At 38.9% G+C, this 27,279-nt stretch overlaps 1 protein-coding gene across 3 annotated transcripts in view; it reads left to right on the top strand.

The window, feature by feature from the left end:
* Window positions 1–21,340, top strand: part of LOC126336382 (CDP-diacylglycerol--glycerol-3-phosphate 3-phosphatidyltransferase, mitochondrial-like) — a 101,108-nt gene extending 79,768 nt beyond the window's left edge. For 2 of the 3 annotated variants that reach the window (XM_050000000.1, XM_050000001.1), the window contains exons 8-10: window positions 64–289; window positions 17,839–18,053; window positions 21,136–21,340. In XM_050000000.1, coding sequence (XP_049855957.1) covers window positions 64–289; window positions 17,839–18,041 — 429 coding nt within the window. In that variant the 3' untranslated portion in view covers window positions 18,042–18,053; window positions 21,136–21,340. The remainder of the gene's footprint in view (window positions 1–63; window positions 290–17,838; window positions 18,054–21,135) is intronic. The other variant, XM_050000002.1, reaches the window with a different exon arrangement.
* The last annotated feature ends 5,939 nt before the right edge of the window (window positions 21,341–27,279 follow it).

Here is a 27,279-nt window from a genome sequence, read left to right as displayed (position 1 = left end):
AGAGAGAGAAAAGAGCATTCACATTGCATCACATTATTTTGTTCCCATGTCCAAAATTTTCAGGCAAATGGGTTTCTTGGAGCTGCTGGCCCTGCAGGTGGAATTCCAGCTGCATATCGCCAACTTGCTGCTGCATTCTTGCACAAAGTACAGAATGCAGGCCAGGAGGACCGTGTGAGCCTTCTTGAATACTTCAGACCTGAATGGACATACCATGCCAAAGGACTTTGGTATACCCTGCCATTGCAGAACTTGCCAATTCTCACCCTTGTTGGATCTTCAAACTTTGGTAAGTGCGATAAAGGTAACACACATTTTGACAATAAACCATTCTATAACTCATTGCTATTTATCAGTTTTAACTGCTCATTCCTGATGAATTATTTGTAATATTTTCTTTCACATTTATCAAATGTGAAACTGAAACTGACACAGTTTGTTCAAGTTACAAGAACTTCCGCAGGAAGATACACATTCAGTTTTTTGTTGGGTCATAGAATACTTCTCTAGATGAGGGTAGTATCATGATGCACCTATTGAATTAATATTAGAAAAATTGAAGTTATTAAAATTGATAGAGGCAGTCCATTTTTATTGTCTAAGCCACTTGTACTTGGCCTCCTGTTTGAGAACATGGGCCACAGTTTCACATCTAACTACAGTTATAAAGGAGAGGATGAAGGGCAGAGAATGATACAGTAAGTGTCGTGTAACAAAACCAAAGCAATAGCATCTGTTGATTTATATAATCTTGAAAAGACAGTGATGATAAGTTATTTGTAAACAGTATTGCAGAATGAATTAAATGTATGTGATTTTCTTAGCAGTGATTCATGGGGTCGGTCAGCTTCATTTGTATTTAGACATCATCCTTTTGTTTGACTATATATTTTCTTGGGTCATTTTCTACATGCATAAATGTATTACAAATACAATTGCACAGTGGCTACGATCAAGAATTAATTAATATCAATCCATTATATATTACATATACACACCATCCTCCTTATGCTAATTAATTTATCTCACTTGTTTATTCTTCCTTCATCAGATTTTCTTATGTTGTTTGCTGTATAATTGAAAGTAACTTTGCTTACATCTTTTTACCAATTGTTGCTATGTTTCCTTCAGGGGGGAGTAATCCTGATTGCACTGAGATAATTAGAAATAAAAAGTATCAAAAATATTCTTTATGTAAAAGAAATTGCCTGCCTACGTGACAAAAATTAAAATTTCAAACAAAATACATTTTTAATCCACAAAGAGACAGAGGGGTTGACCCATATTTACCATCAGCTGAAACAGCTCTCAGCATAGCCAACATCTACATCTGCATACGTACATTGTATAGTACATGCTGGAAGGTTCCTTATACCACTGACAGTCATTTCCCTTACTGTTCCACTCGCAAGTAGAGCAAGGAAAAAGACACTGTCTATATGCACCCACGAGTCCTAACTTCTCTTATCTTCATGCTTCTTATGTGAAATGTATATTGGCAGCAGCAGAATTGTTTTGCAGTCAGCATCAAATCCATCTGTAGTAACTTACATTTTTTTACATTTAGATTAAGTTGCCATTCATCACACCAACTAGGAATTTTGTCTGTGATCTTGTATCGTCCTACAGTCACTCAACAATGCCTTCCTATACATCACAGAGTCATTAGCAAAAAGTCGCAGTCAGTCAGACAGGAGCAGGCAGCCAAGACAGAATCAGCAACTGGGAAATAACTGGTTTTGTGACTTTTACGAGTTCCTAAGCAAGAGCAAATTGTATAATTTCGTCTGTGTGCTTTGGTGGTTTAGTTTCTTGAGTTTCTGTGTGTTAATTCAATATCTAATAGACACAGTTCTCGTGTTTTTGTTTGCTTCAGAAAGTAAAACGATTTTGTGACATAGTACAAGTTGCTAATCAGTGGCAAATTTTTTAGTGTCACCTGAGTGCTTCACTGGTTTGCATTTGGAGTCTCTGTGTATTAATTTAATTTATTAGATACAATTCTTGTGTTTTTCTCAGGGTCTATAGTAGAGTTCTGCAGCACATGTCGATAGTCCGTTTGTCTCAGTAGTGTAGTTTTTCACAATCTTTAGTGACTGTTGTGTGCGGATGCGAGATGAGTTGGTGACACTTCACTCTCAGCTCCAGGCGTCATTGATGTGGGCCAGCTGTGGGGATCCAATGGACACTTAGCATGTTCGAGTCCTTCGATCTGTCCTCACCGGTGGCCAGCCCTGTTACTGTTCGCACTGAGGTTGACCCCTCATCCGTGGTCAAGTGGGAGGTCACCTCGGTGAATGGCAGGTGGTGAAAAACTTCCAGGGAACTGCACGGAAGGCCTCCCCAGTTAGTCTGACAAACAGGTTCCAGGTGCTCTCTGTGGCCAGTTTCAGAGGAAACCTCTCAGCCTGCAAAATCCAGGAAATCACAGAGGGTGGCATTATTGGTAGTTTGGAGCTCCAATGTTATGCACGGTGTGGGGCCCCTTAGGCACATGGCTGCAAAAAAGGGGAAGAAAGCCGTGTACTCTGTGTGCATACTGGGTGGAGTCATTCTAGATGTGGAATGGGTCCTTCTGGATGCCATCAAGAGCACAGGGTGCAGCCAACTGTAGGTGGTGGCTAACGTCAGTGCCAAAGATGTGTGTTGCTTTGGATCAGAAGAGATTCTATCTGGTTTCAAGCAGCTATCAGAAGTGCTAAAGGGTGCCAGTCTTCCTTTTGAGATGAAAACAGAGCACGCCATTTGCAGCATAGTCGACAGGACCAATTGCAGATCTTTGGTACAGAGCAGATTGTAGAGTCTGAATCAGTGGCTCAGACAATTCTGCGACCGTGTAGGCTGCAGATGCTTTGACTTGTGCCACAGGGTAGTGGGGTTTCAGGTTCCACTGAATAGGTCAGGAGTCTACTACATGCAGGAGACAACAACATGGGTAGCAGGGGCTGTATGACATGGACTGGGCAGTTTTTTTGGTTAGAGGGTCTCAGGAAAACACAAAAAGGGCTTAAGTCTCACAGGGTGCAGGCAGAACACAGGAAGAACTTAGATACAGAAACCATCAGTATAACAGTTGTAAGTTGTTGTAGCTATGGTGGGTAAGTACCATAGCTCCAAGTGCTAACTACAAGCACTAACAAGTGATAACTCCAAGCGTTAATAGAAAGCATTTATGCTTAAATCGTTATAGACATTTGAAGCTGGCTAAAACCGCAGATAATTTCAGCTAAAATTTTTGCGAAGAACCTAAAGGTGTTCCAGAAGAGTAGGCTAAACACAGTTGGTGGTGGCGTGTTTATTGCTAGTAGTAGTAGTTTATATTGTCGCAAAATTAAAGTAATTGGTTCCTTTGAGTTAGTATGGATAGGGGTAATTCTTGGCAACTGGAATAAAATAATAATTGGATCCTTTTACTGACCTCCCAATTCAGATGATACAATTGCTGAAAGGTTAAAAAAACTTGAGTTTATTTCAAACATGTACCCGACTCATACGATAATAGTTGGTGGTGACTTTAATTCACCCTTGATATGTTGGTGAAAATACATGTTTAAATCGGGAGATACACATAAAACATCATCTCAAATTGTGCTAAATTCACACTCTAAAAATTATTTCGAATGGATAGTTCATGAGCCCACGCAAATAGTAAATGGTTTTGAAAACACACTTTACCTCTTAGCAACAAATAATCCTGAGCCAATTACAAGCATCAAAACGGATACAGGGATTAGTGAACACAAGGTTGTCGTAGCAAGATTGAATATTGTTAGCCCCCAAATATCTCCAAACGTAAATGGAAAATATACCTATTCCAAAAAGTAGATGATAATTCACTTGACGCCTTCTTGAGAGACAATCTCCACTCCTTCCAAATAAACAGCGTGAGTGTAGATCATATGTGACTTGAATTAAAGAAATAGTATTGGCAGCAATTGAGAGATTTATACCACATTAATTAGCAAACAATGTAGCTGATCCTCCTCTGTGCACAAAATGGGTCAGAACACTGTTGAAGAAATATTAAAAATAACATGCCAAATTTAAACAGGTGCAAAATCTCCAAGATTGACAATCTTTTACAGACACTCGAATTTAGAGCAGTCTTAGCACGAGATGCTTATAATAGTTTCCACAGTGAAATTTTGTCTCAAAACAAGGGCAGAAAATTCAAAGAGGTTCTGGTCATATGTGAAGTATGGTAGTTGCAAGACACAACCAATGCCTTCCCTGTGCAGTAGCAATGGAAATACTATAAACAACAGTGCTGCTATAGCAGATCTGCTAAAAACCGACTTCTGAAATTCCTTCGCCAAAGAAGATGAAGTAAATATTCCAGAATTTGAATCAAGAACAGCTGCAAACATGAGTAACGCAGTAATAGAAAATCTTGGAGTTGTGATGCAACTTAAATAACTCAACAAAAGAGAGTGTTCTGGTCCAGACTGTATACCAGTTAGGTTCCTTTCTGATTATGCTGATACAGTAGCTCCATACTAACAATCATGTACAACTGTTGGCCTGACAAAAATCCATACCCAAAGACTGGAAAGCTGCACAGGTCACGCCACTATTCAAGAAAAGGTGGTAGGAGTAATCCATTAAATTACAGGTACATATCATTAATGTCGATATGCAGCAGGATTTTGGAACACACATTGTATTACCTCAAAAAGAATAATTTATTGACACACAATCAACACAGATTTAGAAAACATCGAATTACAATTATGAACAACTTAAATTGGAAAGAACACGTAGAAAATGTTGTGGGAAAGGCCAACCAAAGAGTGCGTTTTATTGGCAGGACACTTAGAAAATTTAACAGATCTACTAAGAAGATTGCCTACACTATGTGTGTCCATCCTTTTTTAGAATATTGTTGCATGGTGTAAGATCCATACCAGATAGAACTGACGGAGTTCAAAGAAGGGCAGCACGCTTTGTATTATTGCGAAATAGGAAGGAGAGTCTCACTGAAATGATATAGGATTTGGAGTGGACATTATTAAAACAAAAGCATTTTTCATTGTGGTGAATCTTGTCATGAAATTTCTATTACAAAATTTCTCCTGCAAATACGAAAATATTTTGCCGAATCTGGCCTACATAGGAAGGGAAGTCAGAGCTCGCGTGGAAAGGTGTAGGGTATGCGATTGGAATAATAGAGAATTATTGTAAAGGTTGTTCAATGCACCCTCTGCCAGGCACTTAAATGTGATTTGCAGAGTATCCATGTAGATGTAGATATAGACATAGAATGCTGCTCACCCCGTCTCTCAGATCATTTATATATGTAGAGACTGAGAGCAGTCCTTTCACACTTCCCTGGGAAGTGTCCCAGGGAACTGTGATAGAATCACTGTTGTTCTCTATATACATAAATTATTTATATATAAAAAACAAAGATGCTGTGACTTACCAAACGGGAAAGTGCTGGTAGATAGACACAATTAAAAAACACACACACACAAATTTCAAGCTTTTGCAACCCAAGTTTGCTTCATCAGGAAAGAGGGAAGGAGAGGGAAAGACGAAAGGATGTGGGTTTTAAGGGAGAGGGTAAGGAGTCATTCCAATCCCGGGAGCAGAAAGACTTACCTTAGAGGGAAAAAAAGGACAGATATACAGTCTCTCTCTCTCTCTCTCTCTCTCTCTCTCTCTCTCTCTCTCTCTCGCACACACACACACACACACACACACACACACACACACACACACACACACACACACACACACACACACTGCACACATACAGACACAGGCAGACGTGTAAATGCAAAGAGGTTGGGCAGGGATGTCAGTCGAGGCGGAAGTACAAATCTTGTACACCTTTCGGGTTACAGGACTGGAGTAGGTGGTGGTGGGAGGGTGCATGGGACAGGTTTTACAACGGGGACTGTTACAAGGGTAGGAGCTAGAAGGTAGGGAAAGTGGTTTGGGGATTTCGTAGAGATGAACCAAGAGGTTACGAAGGTTAAGTGGACGGTGGAAAGACACTCTTGGTGGAGTGGGGAGGATTTCATGAAGGATGGATCTCATTTCAGGGCAGGATTTGAGGAAGTCGTATCCCTGCTGGAGAGCCACATTCAGGGTCTGATCCAGTCCCGGAAAGTATCCTGTCACAAGTGGGTCACTTTTGGTGTTCTTCTGTGGGAGGTTCTGGGTTTGAGGGGATGAGGAAGTGGCTCTGGTTATTTGGGATGAGGAAGTGGCTCTGGTTATTTGCTTCTTTACCAGGTCAGCAGGGTAGTTGTGGGATGTGAAAGCTGTTTTCAGGTTATTGGTGTAATGGTTAAGGGATTCAGGACTAGAGCAGATTTGTTTGCCACGAAGACCTAAGCTGTAGGGAAGTGACCGTTTGATACATAAATGATTTGGCGCACAGGGTGGGCAGCAATCTGCACTTGTTTGCTGATGGTGCTGTGGTGTACAGTAAGGTGTCAAAGTTGATTGACTGTAGGAAGATACAAGATGCCTTAGCCTATATTTTCAGCTAGTGTGATAAGTGGCATATAGCCCTAAATGTAGAAAAATGCGGATGAGTAGGAAGATCCAATCTGTGATGTTCAGATACAGTATTACTAGTGTCATTCTTGACATAGTCAAGTTGTTTAAATACCTGGGTGCAATGTTGCAAAGCGATATTGGGTGAAATGAGCATGTGGTAACTGTGGTAGGGAAGACGAATGATTGACTTAGGTTTATTGGAGTATTTTAGGAAAGAGGCGTTCACCTGTAAAAGAAACCACATACAGGAGGCTGGTGCAACCTATTCTTGAGTACTGCTTGAGTGTTTGGGGTCTGTACCAACTTGTATTGAAAGAAGACATTGAAGCAATTCAGAAGCAAACCAAGAGATTTGTTACCAGTGGGTTTGAACAACATGTGAATGTTATGGAGATGCTTCAGGGACTCAAATGGGAATCCCTGGAGGGAAGGAAATGTTCTTTTCAAGAAACACTATTGAGATAATTTATAGAACCAGCATCTGAAGCTGACTGCTGAACAGTTTTACTGCCACCAACATACATCGCCCGTAAGAACCATGAAGATAAGGTATGAGAAATTAGGGCTCATAAGGAGGCATATAGATATTCATTTTTCACTCGTTCTATTTGTGTGTAGAACAGGAAGAGAAATGACTACCCTCTGCCTTGTGCTGTATGGTGGCTCATAGAGAATCATTGTAGATATAGATTTGGTCTCAGTTCTGTTTCATTGTGAATTCAACTATGCACCCACTCACTACCTGTTTTAGTATGAATAACTGATGTGGTTCACGCTGTAAGAACTACTAAATATTATCCTCGTTTTAATTTTTGTGTGAAGACAAGCAAATTTTTAGCACCTTTAAATGTTACAGTAAAGCACTGAGGTAATTTTAAGTCAGTATCCTAATTCTGAAGTACTCATTGTGGGGTAGCCATACACTGTAAGAGTATTTCAGCAGTATAGTGGCACTGACACACACTCGTTCCGTTTAGGTTTAGCTCTGTATGGAATCCATGAGACAGAAGTCATTGCAACAAATGCATTCTTTGGAACATTTTGTTATTATTTTAAAGGAGGTGCAGAGTGTAGCTTAGCAGATAATACCATTGATGCTATCTGACTTTTTTAATTGAAGAAGGCTTAAGTAAAAAACTGAATTTCATTTTCTGTTGTGCAAAGACATTCTTCTAGGTTCTCAGGGACTTGTGAATCTCTGCAGCACACAGCTGCACATTCATAATGAAGATCTTAATGGTGATTCTGTTAACTTACGAGGCATTTTTAATGTAACATCTGTGATTCCAAAAGTGCATTCAGTTGTGTACTCTAAAAATGGGTTTGAAGGAAGACAGTGTCTCTTTCCATTCAAAGTAAAACTACAGGAAATTTCCTGAAAGTAGGTAACTTCTTTGGCAGAAAAAGCATGAGCCTTTGCTGATGGAAACTAGGCAATAAGAAATGGTAGGTATTGCTCTCAAGATGTGACACAACTTTTGTTCTGGATGATTGGAAGTGTAATATAAATTATGAGGCAAACAGGATAGCAGATAACAGCTACATCTATGTATACACATGGCAAGCCACTGTACAGTGAATGGCAGAGTGTGCTTCATACCAATATAATCAATGGCATGTCATATCCCATTTGAATATTGAGTGAGGGGAAAAAATTAACGTATATTTTGCCTCCATACATGTCGTAATCTAGCTTATTTGTTCTCATCATTCGTATGTCAGATATATGATGTTGGCAAAAATATTCCTGTTACAGTTTCACATGGATTACATTGACCTGTTATGAATCTAGCATGTTTATAAATTCATTCAATGTCTGTTGTCATGCATATTTGACATGATCTCCAGCTGTATGTAATTTTCATTTCATATCACTTCTTAGTATTACCCCTAAATACTTATACAGAGTTGAATGCTCAAGATGTTCACTACTAGTCTTGAATTGGGTGATTTCAGTTTCTTTCTTGTTATAAGAGTTATATTACATTTACATACATTTAAAGACTGCCTCATTCATTATACCCAGCAAAAATCTGGTCACTGTCTTTTCGCATTTCCTTAGGATCATCCAGAGACAATACATTCCTGTAGACCACAGCATTGTCAGTGAACTATCTCGTAATGTTGCTGAGCCTCTGTAACAAAATGTTTATGTATATGGAGAACATTAGTGGTCCTATTACACTTGGCACACCCAATGTTGTGTTCATTTATGCAGAACATTTAGTGTCCAATATGTCATACTTAATTATATTTCTCAAATATTCATTGCACCAATTAGCTAGTATCTTAAAGACATTGTAATTTAACTTCAACAACATGAAGTGCATATACTTCTTGATACTACACTCTCATAAAAGTGACATTTTACAATCAGATGATAAAATTGTCATTTAAGTTGAACTTTATAAATTCTTAGGACTAAATTGCAGAACCTTTCTTGGAAGTATTTCATTCACAGTTTTTTGCAGAAAATGTCTTCACTTTCTTACATGCATAATGTTCTGTCCTACCATGTTTTGGTGCAACTCTGTGCACTCACAATGAGACAAATATATCAGGTTGACCGGTGGTGTCAGCTTGCAAATGTGGCACAGACTGTTGTAAGGGTTTCAGAATTTTACCTGTGTCATCCCTGCTTGTATAACCTTTCTTGAGAACAGTGGGTAATTATTTATTTTATTTAAACTGGTCTGATTAGGACCACTTAAACCCTTTCTTACGTTGGACCAGGAGTGCACACATGCAACTCCTTTTTTACATCATAGTTACCTAAGAAATAACAATTTTAATGAGGCAAATAATATAAAATGCTCAGAGTGTGTATAGAGACAGTTGAGTAAATAATACTGTGAAATAATGAAGTTAATACTGACAGTATTTCTATTACTACTTCTGCTGCCATTGATGGTAGTGATGACAAAAACAACAATAATAATGGTGGCAGATATAAAAATAATTTATAGGTGCAGAAAATAGATGTTTTCTGACAGAGCCAGTTCTGGGGAAAGGAAATCTAAGGAGACTGCACCAGCAAAGAATACTGGAAAAGGAGGAAGATAGGTTCATTCAAAAGAAGCTGCAACATTCTCTTATTGAATGTTAGTTAAAAAAAAATACTTGCACTTGTACCATATTTCCATAACCATTATACAGAAAATGTGAACTATTCTGTAGGTTCTGTTTTCAGTAAGATTCAAACAGAAGTAGAAAAATTGGTGATAAACATCCTTTAAAAGATAATTGAAAGGTTTCCTTGTAGGCTGTAGGAGTGCCTCATAGTAGGTTTAAAAAAATCTCATTGTAAGTGCAGTTATGGGTATAATTGTTGAAAAATCTCATTTTCACTGTCGGTTGAAGTATGAGGGTTATTTGGAAAGTAAAGTCCAGTTTCATATAAAACATAAACAATCATTTCTTTTTCAAAACTCTGTTTTTATTTAATTCCTTACATGTTTCTCTATTTTTCTACATAGCTTCGTATTTGTTTCAACATTTGCCATATCGATCTACAGTCTTTTGTATCCGTAAGTTATAGATGTTGATGTTGGGATAACCCATCTTCACCTGCTTCTTTCACTTTATCATCTGTTGCAAAGTGATTGCCATCGAGAAACTCCTATAGCTAGTGGGACAAACAAAAATCACTCACTGCCAAGTCTGTCCATCCACCATACAGTCCAATTCATTCCCATCTAAAAGATCTGATCCGGAACGCAGGTTCGAATCCTGCCTCGGGCATGGATGTGTGTGATGTCCTTAGGTTAGTTAGATTTAAGTAGTTCTAAGTTCTAGGGGACTGATGACCACAGATGTTATGTCCCATAGTGCTCAGAGCCATTTGAACCAAAGATCTGATCAGATTTTGTGTGTGAAGAACAGGGTCTGGTATTGTCATGCACAAAAAAACTCCACATTGCTTATTTTGTTGAAGTTCTGTCAGGCTGCATAAATGTGACTAACAAGACTCCATGTCTATCCCAAAGTACTGTTGCTAGAACCTTGCATGTTGAGATTGTCTGCTTGGTCTTAACTTCGATTGGTGATGTCACGTGACACCATTCCATTAACTGACAGTTAAACTCTGGGGTCATGTGAGAAACCTCTGTCTGATCCCTTGTGGAAATGTTTTGTAAAAGTTGGTCACCTTCCGTATGATATATGTCCAAAAAATCAAGAGCACAAGTCATTCTTTCCATTTTGTGTTTCTCAGTAAGCAGCCTTGAAATCCAATGTGTGCTCTATTTGTGAAATTGCAATTTTGGGAGACAGTTTTGTGTAACATCATTCTACACACATTCAGAAATGTTGCTAAAGTTGAAGTTGTGAATCACTGGTCTTTATGAATCATTTCATCCACAGCTTTGACAGAATTTTCTGAGATCACTGATGGTTGGTCTGATTGCGGTTCATCTTGGACATTATCCTATCCATCTTTGAAAGCTCTCACCCACATAGGCACATTGCTGTCTCTCATTTCATTGGAACCATACGCATCACTTATGTGCTGATGAAATTCTGTAGCTGCAATGTTCCTTGCGGTCAAAAATCAAATCACTGGCTGTATTTTGCATTTGTGTGTTGATCATTAGTTTTAAACCTTTTGAACTGACTCTGTCAACAGCAAATTGCAACAATACCAATGCAAACAGCATTTGATGAGCAAGGCAGGCTGGGAATTGGTACACATACACATTTCAGTGTTCGCACAACATTCAATTAGCTACGGTGATTCAGATTTTACTTTCCAAATAACCTTCGTATATTGATTGGATAATGCTTCTTTTAGGTCTTCAGTAAAACTAATGTGACAGTAAAAAACTAAACCTATCAACCCTGCTTCCCAAACAGGTTGTATACTAACTCATCATAAACACCTCACAACATAATTTAGACAATTTTAATCTCAACCTTTTCACACTCATATAAGTGTGGCACTGAACAACACATGGAATCATCATGCCTTATGTAGAATTAACTGTTTCCTCTCTCTCTCTCTCTCTCTCTCTCTCTCTCTCTCTCTCTCTCTCTCTCTCTGCCTAGTGCGTGCGCGCGCGCGCGCGCGCACACACACACACACACACACACACACACACACACACACACACACACACACAGTGTGGGTAGCACTCTGTTCCACATCTTCACATTATTTAAAGCACCTAACAAGAAAGGGGGACAAAGAAATCAAAAGATGTAATTTAGACCTGTGTGTCATAAATAAAGCAAATCTAATGCAAGCCACCTGCTGGGGACCCACAACATTTTTGTTATTTATGAATAAAGATTTTTACCTACTTGCTATGATTACGACGTAAAAATGTGCATGTCAGTAACTGTTGCAAATGCATAATTCAGTATCACTTTTGAGAAAAATAACTTTTTCACACAAGATCTCTCATCTTTTTTTATTTGTTAATTACAAATCATTGGCTTCCTGTGTGCAAATTCCATTGCTGTTTTTACAAGCCACCATACAGTGGATATTATAAACCTTGCAGGACGTTCAGCTAGGTATCCACTCTTAAAGAATGCTTTTAGAATCATATTGGCATGATGAGATGGTGTCCAACCGAAAGCGAAACAGTCTGTTATGGAGCTTATCATGAAATTCGATCTTTTAAGGTGTAGCTGCACGTAATGTGATTATATGTTTTATAGGCATGAAAAAAAACAAGCATCCAGAAACTAAATTGGTGCAGTGGTTTCAGGAGATATGAATTGCAATGTCACACACTTGCCAGGAAGGATAATTTGCTCTAAAGGAGTATGATTTTTGTATGCAGACTAGGGATTAAGCAAAAGCAAGTTATTTTGACCAGCTGTTGGCCAAAAGGAGTGTTCATAACATAGTTGTAGGTCTCTTATGCCTATTTACCCACTCTAGTTTGCTGCAACATCAATATTCCCTACTGCCCTTGCAAGATCGTGCACCTGTTGTAGCTAAAGGAAGTCGTATATCTTCTGCCGATCTTAAACATTCTTTAATCTTACTGCTGAGTCTGAAGGTAGTTTCCACACCGTACTTGCTCAACACTTTCCTAATACAGTCTGTAAGTTCACTGATACAGGGAAGGAAAACTTCCTCCTTGGGCAGTCGTCATTCCTCGTCGATCCTGATTCTCTTCCTAGGGCAAAGTGCTCAATCTGTCTCCTTGTTGGAATAATCATTCTTCTTGAATGTCGAGCATAGATGGTCAACTTCATCTCAATAAAGAGAGGCAATAAGTTGTTTACTTACAATAAGAGTAACATTAATAGTAAATAATAATAATAGTATTATTATTATTATTATTATTATTATTATTATTATTATTATTATTATTTCTTTTCTTTCTCAGACGTTATGTCTGGTTAAAAATGGAAAGTGACACGGATCTTGATCAAGTGTGACTTCCTTTAACTGTACGGTATATGTTACGTTGCATTTAGGAACTTTCAGGTAATTGAACAAGTATCAATAATTACAGATTTCTGTAGTTGTATATATAAGTTTGGATGTAGCTGTATTGCGTTGATGTACTGGTGGATATTGTGTGGTATGACTCCTTTAGTTGAGAGTATAATTGGTATAATGTCAACTTTATCCTGATGCCACATATCCTTGACTTCCTCAGCCAGTTGAATGTATTTTTCAATTTTTTCTCCTGTTTTCTTTTGTATATTTGTTGGATTGGGTATGGATATTTCAATTAGTTGTGTTAATTTCTTCTTTTTATTGGTGAGTATGATGTCAGGTTTGTTATGTGGTGTTGTTTTATCTGTTATAATGGTTCTGTTCCAGTATAATTTGTATTCATCATTCTCCAGTACATTTTGTGGTGCATACTTGTATGTGGGAACATGTTGTTTTATAAGTTTATGTTGTATGGCAAGTTGTTGCTGTATTATTTTTGCTACATTGTCATGTCTTCTGGGGTATTCTGTATTTGCTGGTAATGTACATCTGCTTGTGATGTGATCTACTGTTTCTATTTGTTGTTTGCAAAGTCTGTATTTATCTGTTGTGGTATTGGGATCTTTAATAATATGCTTGCTGTAATATCTGGTGTTTATTGTTTGATTCTGTATTGCAATCATGAATCCTTCCGTCTCACTGTATATATTGCCTTTTCTTAGCCATGTGTTGGATGCGTCTTGATCGATGTGTGGCTGTGTTAGATGATACGGGTGCTTGCCATGTAGTGTTTTCTTTTTCCAATTTACTTTCTTCGTATCTGTTGATGTTATGTGATCTAAAGGGTTGTAGAAGTGGTTATGAAATTGCAGTAGTGTAGCCGATGTATTTATATGAGTGATTGCTTTGTGCATTTTGCTAGTTTCTACTCATTCTATAAAGAATTTTCTTAAATTGTCTACCTGTCCATAATGTAGGCACATGAACAAAACACACAAACACACACACAAAATTACGAGCTTTCGCAACTGGCAGTTGCTTCGTCAGGAAGGAAGGAAGGAAGGAGAGGGAAAAATGAAAGGGTGTGGGTTTTAAGGGAGAGGGTAAGGAGTCATTCCAATCCCGGGAGCGGAAAGACTTCCCTTAGGGGAAAAAAAAGGACAGGTGTACACTCGCACACACACACACATATCCATCTGCACATACACAGACACAAGCAGACATATTGTCTGCTTGTGTCTGTGTATGTGCGGATGGATATGTGTGTGTGTGTGCGAGTGTACACCTGTCCTTTTTTTTCCCCTAAGGGAAGTCTTTCCGCTCCCGGGATTGGAATGACTCCTTACCCTCTCCCTTAAAACCCACACCCTTTCATTTTTCCCTCTCCTTCCTTCCTTCCTTCCTGACAAAGCAACTGCCAGTTGCGAAAGCTCGTAATTTTGTGTGTGTGTTTGTGTGTTTTGTTCATGTGCCTGTCTGCCGGCGCTTTCCCGCTTGGTAAGTCTTGGAATCTTTATTTTTAATATATTTTTCCCATGTGGAAGTTTCTTTCTGTTTTATTTACATGTCCATAATGTAGGTTTTTTATGTCGATAAATCCCCTTCCTCCTTCCTTTCTGCTTAATGTGAATCTTTCTGTTGCTGAATGTATGTGATGTATTCTATATTTGTGGCATTGTGATCGTGTAAGAGGATTGAGTGCTTCTAGGTCTGTGTTACTCCATTTCACTACTCCAAATGAGTAGATCAATATTGGTATAGCATAAATATTTATAGCTTTTGTCTTGTTTCTTGCTGTCAATTCTGCTTTCAGTATTTTTGTTAGTATTTGTCTGTATTTTTCTTTTAGTTCTTCTTTAATATTTGTATTATCTATTCCTATTTTTTGTCTGTATCCTAGATATTTATAGGAATCTGTTTTTCCATGGCTTCTATGCAGTTGCTGTGGCTATCCAATATGTAATCTTCTTGTTTAGTGTGTTTTCCCTTGACTATACTATTTTTTTTTTTTAAATTTGCCCGTCCAAAAGCCATATTTATATCATTGCTGAATATTTCTGTTATCTTTAGTAATTGGTTGAGTTGTTGATTTGTTGCTGCCAATTGTTTTAGATCATCCATGTATAGCAAATCTGTGATTTTGTGTTGGTATGTTCCAGTAATATTGTATCCATGATTTGTATTATTTGGCATGTTGTATAGTGGGTTCAGAGCAAGGCAGAAACAGAAAGAACTTAATGAGTCTCCTTGGTATATTCCACACTTAATCTGTATTGGCTGCGATGTGATACTATTTGAATTTGTTTGTATATTAAGTGTGGTTTTCCGATTTTTCATTACTATGTTTAGGATATGTATCAATTTAGGTTCTACTTTGTATATTTCCAATATTTGTAGTAATCATGAGTAGAGTACACTATCAAAAGCTTTTTGGTAATCAATGTATGCGTAGTGTAGCGACCTTTGTTTAGTTTTAGCTTGGTATGTCACCTCTGCATCTATTATCAGTTGCTCTTTACACCCCCGTGCTCCTTTGCAACAGCCTTTTTGTTCTTCATTTAGAATTTTGTTCTGTGTTGTATGTGTCACTAAGTTCTGTGTAATGACTGAAGTTAATATTTTGTATATTGTTGGTAGGCATGTTATGGGGTGATATTTAGCTGGGTTTGCTGTGTCTGCTTGATCTTTAGGTTTCAGATAAGTTATTCCATGTGGAAGTGTATCAGGGAATGTGTATGGGTATGCAATGTAACTGTTAAATAATTTAGTTAGATGTGAATGTGTTGAGGTGAATTTCTTTAGCCAGAAATTTGCTATTTTATCTTTTCCAGGAGTTTTCCAATTGTGAGTAGAATTAATTGCTTGGGTGACTTCATGTTGCAAAATTATCACTTCAGGCATTTGTGGTATCATCTTGTATGTGTCTGTTTCTGCATCTATCCACCATGCATGCCTGTTATGTTGTACCAGGTTTGACCATATGTTGCTCCAGAAGTGTTCCTTGTCTGTTATGTTTGGTGGATTGTCTATTTTAATGTGTGTGTTATCTATTGTCTGGTAAAATTTCTTTTGGTTTGTGTTGAATGTTTGATTTTGTTTCCTTCTATTTTCACTTTTTTTTGTATCTTCTAAGTCGTTTGGCCAATGCTTGTAATTTCTGCTTCTTTTCATCTAATTGCTCTATTATTATTATTATTATTATTATTAGTCAGTGTGGCTCAATGGCCATGTTAAAATGATATACTTGGATGGCAGTTTGGCATCCCCAGTAATCCCCCTGTGGTAAGGGGACCTATAGTGTATCGTGGAATCTGAAGCCTGTGTAGTTTCTGGTATATCATCACATTATTGAAAAGTAAAGGTCCAGTCAGGATTTTATCTTGCAACTTTTCAGGTTCCAGGCACATGCTTTTACCCCTAGTCCACCAGGCCTGATATTTGTTTATCTTGGAATACATGCTGTAATTCAGGTAACGGAGAGATAAAAGTAACTTGCTGCCAGATTAAAACTGTGTGCTGGACCGAGACTCGCACTCAGGACCTTTGCATTTCGCGGGCAAGTGCTCTACCATCTGAGCTACCCAAGCACGACTCACGCCCTGTCCTCATTGCTACTCCACGAGTCGTGGTCCGACACACAGTTTTAATGTGCCAGGAAGTTTCATATCAGCGCTCCACTGCTGAGTGAAAATCTCATTCTGGAAACAGAGAGATAAATGTGTTACACATTTTATCATCTAGTTTCGTACCGAGCTCCAGAGTTCCCAGCTTGTGTTCAAGTTGCTGCCTCTGGATCACGAGGTCCTGGGTTCAATTCCTGGCAGTGTTGAGGATTTTCTCTGTGCAGGGACTGGGTGTTTGTGTTGTCCTCATCATTTCATCATCATCATCATCATCATCATCATCATCATCATTGGTGATAGTGGCTAGATTGGACTGCGTAAAAATTGGAGGGTGCAAAATTGGGACTTTGTACAGGCACTGAAGACCTCGCAGTTGAGCACTCCACAAACCAAACATCATCATCATCCTGAGCTCGTGGAAATAATTTAAAACCTTCTGCACTCTAAGAATGTATTTTAAAATGTCACACTTCTCAAGGATTATGCAGGGTCTATAATAATTAATGGCATAACCACATACATTGGAGGTACATGATACTAGAAGCAAAAAAGTATGGTACATAAGGGATCTAAAATGCATACCTGAGGAGCTGTGGGTACTTCAACTTCGATACTGTAAAACAAAACTCTTCTACTGCAAGCTCTTTGCTTTCCATATTTTGAAAGATAATACGGACCAAAAAAAGAAAAACATTTCCAATAAAAATGGGATCGGTTCTTAAGTGCATGCTTTAAGAGCTATGTGCACTTCTTCAGGAGAAGAGAGGTTTCACAGTAGTGAAGATGAAAGAGTGCTCTTAGCTGTTAAGGTATGCACTTCAGTGTCCATATTTAATAGACATTTTTACTTGCTATGGTCCATGCCACCATCTCTCAAAATCGGAAAGCAAAGAGCTTGCAGTAGAGGAGACTTGTTTCACATTATTGAAGATGTAGTGGTGGTGGTGGTAGTGGTAGTAGTAGTAGTAGTAGTAGTAGTAGTAGTGTCGTCCATAGCTCTTGAGGTATGAATTTTAGAGCCCATTTTTATCAGACTTTGTTGCTTCTATTATTGTGTACTTTCAACTGTATGCATTTACACCATTAATTAGGATACATACACCTTTATGTCTAAGAAAACTAAAAAATGTTGAGTTGTGGGGTTCTTAAAGTAACAATTTGCACAAATTGTTTTAAATTATTTGATGGTTTTAAGAAATGTCCAACACTAGATTTGTAAGAAATAGTCATAAATAACCTGTCAGTTACAATTACCTTATTGTTCATACACCTTTTGAGTTCAAAAATTTGTCCTATCAAATGTTCCAGGAAGCCGTTCGGTTTATAAAGACCTTGAAACACAAGTAGTAATTGTAACAACAAATAAGAAGCTGCAAAAGGCACTCAAAGAAGAGCAAGAGCAACTTTATTCCAGAGGAATTCCGTTCACAGAAAAGACAGTTGCAGATTCCAAACAGGAGACAGCTCTCTGGGTTCATACTGTAGTAAAATTATTCAGGCATTACTTTTAAGAGAAATGAGAGGTAAGTTTCAGTTTATTGTGTTTGGGCAGCTTGTGTGAAAATGCTTCTTTGGAAAGTGCTAATGACTAAACTAATTTATGGAGAAGTTTCTCTTGATCATAAAGTAGGAGGCCACTAACTTACCTGTCCATGTTTTAGTATTCTTTTCCTACCCTTATTTGCTTATCACTTTTATTCAACACTCTATGCAGAGTTGACTGGTCAGTGTGCATTTCATAGTGTCTTTAGGAAATTTCAGAGCTTCCTCATTTTCTGTTGTTAACTACTAGTTGCAATTTTGTCATTGACAGTTGCATTTGAATCCAGGTATGAGAGACACCATAGTCGTGAGTTACAAAACATTAAGATGTAAACAATAATAATGTGTGATTCTTGAGTTTCTCCCGGCGTATTTGATAATCAAAATATCCGCGGGTGTACTGCCGGTCAAACATGTCGCCATCATCAGGTGAACTGACGGACTGAGCTCCTGTGAACATGCCGGCATGGAGATCCGTACGCTATGGCTGCTCAGGGGGAACTGGGTTCGGTCGCGGCGGCGGCCGATTTAAATACCCTCTGCCCGCGGCGCGCTCCCTCCGCCGTCCGCGCCCCGTGCCACGGTGGCGCAATGGAACAGATTGCGACGGCGTCTGAGATGATGTCGGTGTGATGGCTCTGTCCACCGTGGTCGTCACAACTATGCGTTTGCTTGATTTACTCTTGATTAACCCAATCGCTGGTTCCCAAGCCTTGCTAAGATTATAGCCACAGTCACGGTTTATGAGGTCGTCATTGGTGCGAAATTTGATGGCCTCTCTAACAACGCTGTCCCAGTATCTCGACGTCCGTACCAGAATCCTCGTGCGGTCATACTCCATAGTGTGATTTTCCGACAACCGCTGACTTGCTCGGATACATCAGTCGAGTGTGCCTCTGGTGTTCAAGGCATCGATCCTCGATGGTACGCATCGTTTGACCAATATACGACTTGCCACATTGACACGGAAGCTGGTACACGCCGGCCTTCCTCAAACCGAGGTCATCTTTGGCACTCCCCACCAGTGCAGGAGTTTTATTCGGAGGACAAAACACAGTTCCGACCCGGTGTTTTTTCAGAATGTGGGCGATTTTCCCCGAGAGTGTGCCTGTGTATGGAATAAATGCAATGCCTACCTCCTTCCTCGTGACTTCATCCATCTCAACAGGTTGTGCTGCAGTGGTTGGGTGGAGAGCATGTTGGATCTGCCACTCTGAGTACCCATTTTTTCGAAACACTGTTCTCAGATGTTCTAATTCCTGGGGTAGACTCTCTGTGTCAGAGATAGTGCGCACCCTATGTACTAGAGTTTTAAGTACCCCATTCCTCTGAAGGGTGGTGGCAGCTGTCTGCGTGCAAATACAGATCAGTGTGTGTTGTCTTTCGATACACCCCATGACCTAGGGTGCCGTCAGCCCTTCTCCTGACCAAGACGTCAAGGAAAGGTAATTTACCCTCCGTTTCAGTCTCCATAGTGAATCTGATGTTGGGGTGTATGGACGGCGGAGGGAGCATGCTGCGGGCGGAGGGTATTTAAATCGGCCGCCGCCGCGACCGAACCCAGTTCCCCCTGAGCAGCCATAGCGTACGGAACTCCGTGCCGGCACGTTCACAGGAGCTCAGTCCGTCAGTTCACCTGATGATGGCGACATGTTTGATCGCCGAAATATTGTGCCCGTTGGACACTATAGACCGGAAGTACACCCGTGGATATTTTGATTAATAATAATGTGATGAATATTTACTGAGAATTGAAAAACTCAAGCCAAGATTTCCTGCTTACGTATAAGCAGTGACCTTAACTGTTCTGAGAGCACTTGCAGACTTGACTCAAAATTTGTCACTGATATTTCCACTTATGGTTTCCAAACCCTGCTGTCAGAGGTTCCCCCCTGGGGTATGTGGGAATAACACCACAGGGGGGGACAGAGCCGGTGCATGGCACAGCTTACACTGCCACAAGGGATATTGTGAAAGGATTGACGTGTGTTGAAATGAATGATGCTATTTTCAAGTGATTCACACAACTGTTGAACATGTGCTTCAAATTCTGTTTTGGTCTTAGTTAATATTTAAATCCATCCATCATATTCAGTGGTGAATGTGTTGTTAAATGGAGATGCTGCAGAATGTATCATCTGCTACAATCGTATAAAACAAAACAGTGCTCATGTCTTTCGCTTGTACTGATGTTTACTCTTAAAGCCAAAATTGGTGATTCATAATTTGTCTATAAACTTAAATGTAATCAACAGTGACTCAAGCAAACCAGTTAACTATGGATTTGACACTAATAATGGTAATGTTCATAGAACTTTACATATCACCCTCCTCCCCTTCCCCACCCCCAATCACAGTCTGGAGAGTGCCAGAGGCATCGTGGCTACCACAGTGTCAATTATGCTGGGAGTTGTGCCTCTTTAAGATAAACACTGGCCATTTCATTGGTGCATTTGTGAAATTTAATGAATTTCTGACTATAACTCTCTTTTCTATGCATGAGCATTTCTAAAACACTCGTGTTGCCCCTCTGTGTTACAATATGTTACCTTGTGTACATAAATTATACTTTTTCTTAATATTATTTCTCAGTAATGTAACTAGTCAAAAATAATAACAGTTGTGGAAGTGTTGTTGAAAAAATAAATGCTCCTATTGTGATTGGAATAATGTGTTTTCATTTGAATGTCAAAAGTAATGTCTTCTCATACTGATTGTTGCGTACTGGCAAATTCTCTTTAGTCTTTCTTCCATACCTTCCCTGAATTATTCAATTTAAATCATACATTCCTGTGAGTATAGATTTTCATGTGTCCTGCTAAATTTTAAATGAATATGTATGAAGTGCTATAACTACTGGAAAATAAAAGGGAATTAATTTTCATCTCAATATGTGTTCATGTACTTCAGACATGTCACACACAACTAATGCAGAAATATTGAAGTTTGATTGTACTTTCCTATATTTCTTCTTTTCTTTTTACCCTGCAATATATAGCTAAATCCTAACTAAAATGTGTTTTTTATTAAAGATTTTGTTTATTTTATAATTCTTTTTTTAAGGCTGCAATTCGTTAAAGCTTCGAGCCTATGAAGATCATCATGACAATCAATGTGACTCAGATTATTACACACACTGTATTTCTTTATCCACCTGATATGTTGGAAATTGATCAAAATAATGAGTGTGTTAATTGATAGTACAAATGTTATGAATCTGTAAAACATTTTAATATATTAAAATTACAGTATTATCAAATCTAAAAAAGGTCTCTTGCATTAGTATGAGCCAAATGGAAAATCATTATGCCTCCTTGAAAGTGAAAAAAGAATATGTAATTGTTTTTTGCTGCATTTGAATTGAGCCTGCAAAATTTTAACACGTGCAGATATTATTTTACATTTTAAAAATCTTTTGCAGACAAATTCTGAAAAATGCATTAATCAATGGGTACACATATGATGAGAAGAATTAATATTGCCCCATTGACTATGAACCTATTTCTCATCATACATTAGTGCTTGTTCATTTTCCATCTCCCCAACTTGTGCTCTGTCCTTCTTTCTGTGACAAGGTTATCAGAGTGTCAGAAGTCAAAACAATAGAGCTGATAGGCAATCTTGTGAAAAATGACGTATAGTAATGCTTTGAGCAGGTAAATGAATTTAGAAGTGTAGGCTCTAAAGGAAAATATTAACGTACCCTCCACTGATTGAATGTACTTGGTATGTGGACAGATTTTCAGCATTAGTCTTGCCTTTGCATCGGAACTTGTGCACAACACTTTCCATCAGAGTACAAGAATGTCTCTGAAGAAAACTGCTCTTCTACTATTACTGAAAAGATCTCATTTGAACAGAATAAGGACATAATTCAAGACCAAAAACAATGTAATGTCGTGAAAAATTGTTCCTTAGTGATAGGATCTCTCTCTCTCTCTCTCTCTCTCTCTCTCTCTCTCTCGCTCGCTCGCTCGCTCGCTCGCTCTACATCTACATACATACTCAGCAATCCACCATACGGTGCATGGTGGAGGATACCTCGTACCACAACTAGCATCTTCTCTACCTGTTCCACTCCCAAACAAAACAAGGGGAAAATGACTGCCTATATGCCTCTGTACGAGCCCTAATCTCTCTTGTCTTATCTTTGTGGTCTTTCTGCGAAATGTAAGTAGGCGGCAGTAAAATTGTACTGCAGTCAGCCTCAAATGCTGGTTCTCTAAATTTCCTCAGTAGCGATTCACGAAAAGAATGCCTCCTTTCCTCTAGAGACTCCCACCCAAGTTCCTGAAGCATTTCCGTAACACTCGCGTGATGATCAAACCTACCAGTAACAAATCTAACAGCCTGCCTCTGAATTGCTTCTATGTCCTCCCTCAATCCAATCTGATAGGGATCCCAACCGCTCGAGCAGTACTCAAAAATAGGTGTTCTATAAGCAGTCTCCTATACAGATGAATCACATCTTCCCAAAATTCTACCAATGAGCCGAAGACAACTATCCACCTTCCCCACAACTGCCATTACATGCTTCATATCGCTCTGCAATGTTACGCCCAAATATTTAATCAACATGACTGTGTCAAGCGCTACACTACTAATGGAGTATTCAGACATTACAGGATTCTTTTTCCTGTTCATCTGCATTAATTTACATTTATCTATATTTAGAGTTAGCTGCCATTCTTTACACCAATCACAAATCCTGTCCAAGTCATCTTGTATCCTCCTACAGTCACTCAACGACAACACCTTCCAATACACCAAAGCATCATCAGCAAACAGCCATACATTGTAATCCACCCTATCCAAAAGATCATTTATGTAGATAGAAAACAACAGCGGATCCACCACACTTGCCTGATGCACTCCAGATGATACCTTCACCTCCGATGAGGTCAGACCCTGTGTGAAGTACTGTAATGCATAGTCAGACAATTTTGAAGTAACACAAAAGAAGTGGTGATGAGGAAAACATGAACTTGTACTAAAGCCAGATGACTGATGTGAGATTCAAAAGGAAATGACATCAGAAAGTGACATAAACAAAGCTCATGATAATAATTATCTCATCCTATACACTTTCAAAAGATTTCATGTGACCATTAATTCCTTGGAGAAAAAAACCTGTTAGTACGGAATCAGATTATGGATCAACTGGCAAAAACAGTAGTAGATGTTGCAGAATCTCCATGTGAGGCCAATGCCATTTTATTGGAGAATAAATGAACTCAAAATCTTCACAGATATAAGGTGGACTGGTCATAAAAGGCACAATTGTGTTCTAATTCTGCAAGTCAACATTAGTGGTCATACTCTAATACAAACTCTGTGTATAAAATTGCTTGGAATCCAACTCAGTAAAATGTCATAACAGATAAACGAATGAAAATCTCAGTTTGGCACTTTTTTTTTTTTTTTACATAAAAGCCTCTTTATGGATTTATTTATTTATTTCACCTAAAGACAAGTTTGTACATTTCATTCCCTGTTGCCTTATGGAATCATCTTATGAGTTCATGCACTGACTGTAAATAAAGCATTTAGTCACCAGTCATGCAATAGAAATATTGTTTTCCCACACCATTCACTATCACCCACCATACCCCTAATAGCTGTAAGATCCTTGTCAAACCATATGGGATGTTCCCAGACCGTTATCCATACACCTAGATTATTATGTGTGAGATTGTTCCCACTGTATAACCAGCCTATGGGCACAACACTACTATTTACTTCTGTCTCGCCCAGTACCCCCCCTCCCTCTTAATCCTACAATATTAAAGGCAGAGCTACCTGTAAAACCAGGTGGCGACTTCATTTCGTCAAATGATTTCCATGTTTTCCATACATCAACTTCTGGTGCATGTGAGATCATGTCTTACTTTCTTATTTTTAACATTAGCAAATGAATTTTTTTGAGTTGTCACTTTAATTATTAATAAAGTGCAGCAGGGATTTACAGTTTCAGGAACAATTTGGCAAGTTGTAAGCTCTTGCCATCCCTAGAAAATCAACCTCCCATATTTTTGTGCTATAAACTAAATTACATGCAAAATCTCCTGGGAACACACTTTGAACTGTTGTCATTGAACTTTAATGTCCATAGTGTGAGACATATCTTATTTCAAACAGCATAGTCGTCGCACTATGATCACTGTTAACTTGAAACTTGACACTACAAGGAAGTCAGCAAAATACTTCTATACACCATGGGCATCCATGTAAATTTAGGCAATGTAGAGGTTGTACTATGACTCTAAAATTGCCATTTTTATATAATTCAATTTGGAAATTTGTGCTATCACAGGAACTAATTTTACAGGGGACAGTTTCTAGTGAGACAAAGTAAAACAATGCAGTCAGTTACGGAGTGCAGAATTCATTCATTTGCAAGTCATGCTCCCGTCCACATTTTTGAACTTGTTGCTGTCACTATTGAGCGGCTGATGGAGGATACAGGATGACAATTTCTATTTGATGTGATGAATGGCAGCTAACTCTAAATGTAAAAAAGATGTAACTGCATGCTGTTGGGTAGCAAAAACAATCATCAGTTGTGTTCTACTTGGCATAATCAGGTCAGTTAAGTATCTAGGCACAATGTTGCACAATGATATGAAATGGAATGAGCACATAAGATCAGTAGTGGAGAAGGCAAAAGGTCGACTTCTGTTCATTAGTAGAGTTCTAGGAAAGTGTAGCTCATCTGTATAGGCAACTGTATACATCCCACGTGTGTGACCAATTCTTAAGTACTGCTAGATTGTTTGAGATCTGCACAATGTCCAATTAAAGAGGTGTACAGCTAGATTTGTTACCAGTAGGTGCAATCAACAAGGAGGTAATACATAAATGTTCCCCGAGTCAAATGGGGATCCCTGGAGTAAAGAAGGCATTCTTTCCATGAAACACTATTGAGAGAAGATTTAAAGAAGCAGAATTTGCAGCTGACTGCAGAACGATTCTACTGCCACTAACATACTGTGGTGTAAGCACCATGGAGACAAGGCAAATTAGGGCCCCTGTGGAGGCATACAGTCAGTCACTTTTTTGACCCCCTTGCTGCAAACAGGTGTTGATATACATCATTGGGGGCATGTTGAAAATGTGTGACCTGACCGGGACTCAAACCCGGGATCTCTTGCTTACATGGCAGACGCTCTATCCATCTGAGCCACCGAAGGCACAGAGGATAGTGTGCCTCCAGGGACTTACCCCTTGCACACTCCCCATGAGACTCACATTCCCAACATGTCCACACGACTACATTTGTAGTGCACCTAATAGATGTTTTCCCATCATACCCATTACTCGTGGCAGATTAATCCCATACGAGTTGGGACGTAGCGTGTGCATTTGCACAAGAAGGTGCTGGCCGGATAGCCATATTTTAATTATATATGAAGGTAGTATCGATTCCCAAAAGAACAGATACCATTGATGACCATGCAGATTCTCTAGTTTCAAGTGATAATTAAATCGATACCCTTTCTGCAAACAGGCGTTGATATACATAATTGATGACATTTTGAAAATGTGCGCACTGTGCTTGTTTGCAGCTAGGGTGTCGATTTAATTATCATTTCATTGTAGAGAAGCTGCACTGTCATCAGTGGTATCTGTTCTTTTGGGAACAGATACTACCTTCATATATAGTCGTTTTTTCCCTCGCTCCATTTGCGAGTGGAACAGGAAAGAGTAGGGTAGTGGTAAAAGGGACCCTCCACCATGCACAATATGGTGGCTTGCGGGGTATATGTGTAGGTCTACAGGTACAGTGCAACAAAGGATTGAGGGAAAAAAAACCTGCTCTTTTCTTGCCATGCCAATTTCTGTTACTGCCCTCTTTGACATAGCATTCTCAAGTTGGCGAGATGACTGATGGGACTACATAAATCTATAGAATTCAAATGACATTGACTGGCATTAACTTTTTCTCACCTTTGCAAACATGAAATATAGCAAACAGCAGTGTTTAAAACAAGGCTTCGCATCCAATTTGCTTCACAAGTAGCCAGCAAGTCCAGGTCTGCAATCAGCACCTAATGTACTCTCTCCCCAACATTATCTCATACAAGGTTGCGGAAAGGGGGGGGGGGGGGGGAGAGCGCCATATGGAAATTTGGGATGGATGGAACACCACCACGTGATTAGAGGGGCCATGTCACTGACTGCGCGGCGCTTCCTGCCGGAGGTTCGAGTTCTCCCTCGGGCATGGGTGTGTGTGCTGTTCTTAGCATAAGTTAGTTTAAGTAGTGTGTAAGTCTGGGGACCGATCACTTAAGCAGTTTGGGCCATAAGAAATTCACACACATTTGAGATGGGACGTCACACACATTTGAGATGGGACGTCGCATATTTCTCAGACTAATTAATATTGCAATCAGAAGTATGTAGTTCACTGTAAATGAGGTTTCTCTGCTACAAATTAAACAAATAAATTAAACAATATTAAGAAAGATGGCCATTCATCATAAAGATGACTCGTTGAGTTGCAAACAGGCACAATGAAAAGACTGTTACACAATACTGCTTTTGGTCAAAGCCTTCTCCAGGAACACACACACACACACACACACACACACACACACACACACATTCACACAAGCAATCTCACCTCGTGCATTCATGATCGCTACCACCGGCAGCTTCGACTGGAATCATTTGATATTCCAATGGTGGATTTTCCATTCCTTGAAAAATGAACCAAAAAGTAACACTCCCACATAATTTCATTATTAATTAGGTACATATTTATCACATTTCTTAATCAGATGCTGTACATGTAATGATTTTTAACTAACTCTCACACTCTAGTCTTCTTGTTCTTTTTCCCTTTCACGAGAACATTCGTGGGCATCACAGATCTAGCTTGCTGTTTAGGCTACAGTCTGAAAATGAGTTTCTCATATGTATGTTATAGTTCCTTATATTTGAAAACAGTTGTTCACAGGTGTAAAATAACATTAATGTTATGCCAGCAGTCATCTTGTGTGATCAAGGGAAGCAGTCCTAAGGGAATTACTTGTAGAAATCTAGAATATTTCTCATTACTGAATTTGTCCTTTTGTTCAGTGTTGCACTACAGATCACTTACTTCAAATTGCAAATCAAAGCGAAACAAAGACAAAAAAAAAAAAAAAAAAAGATTTAACAAGTAGCTTCCAATAAGCTTCTGCACATCATTATAATAAGACAGAC

This window comes from Schistocerca gregaria, chromosome 2 (genome assembly GCF_023897955.1).
Source record: "Schistocerca gregaria isolate iqSchGreg1 chromosome 2, iqSchGreg1.2, whole genome shotgun sequence".
Taxonomy (NCBI): Eukaryota; Metazoa; Arthropoda; class Insecta; order Orthoptera; family Acrididae; genus Schistocerca; species Schistocerca gregaria.
The sequence above is the reverse complement of the archived record's forward strand: the minus strand, read 5'-3'. Positions and strand labels throughout refer to the sequence as shown.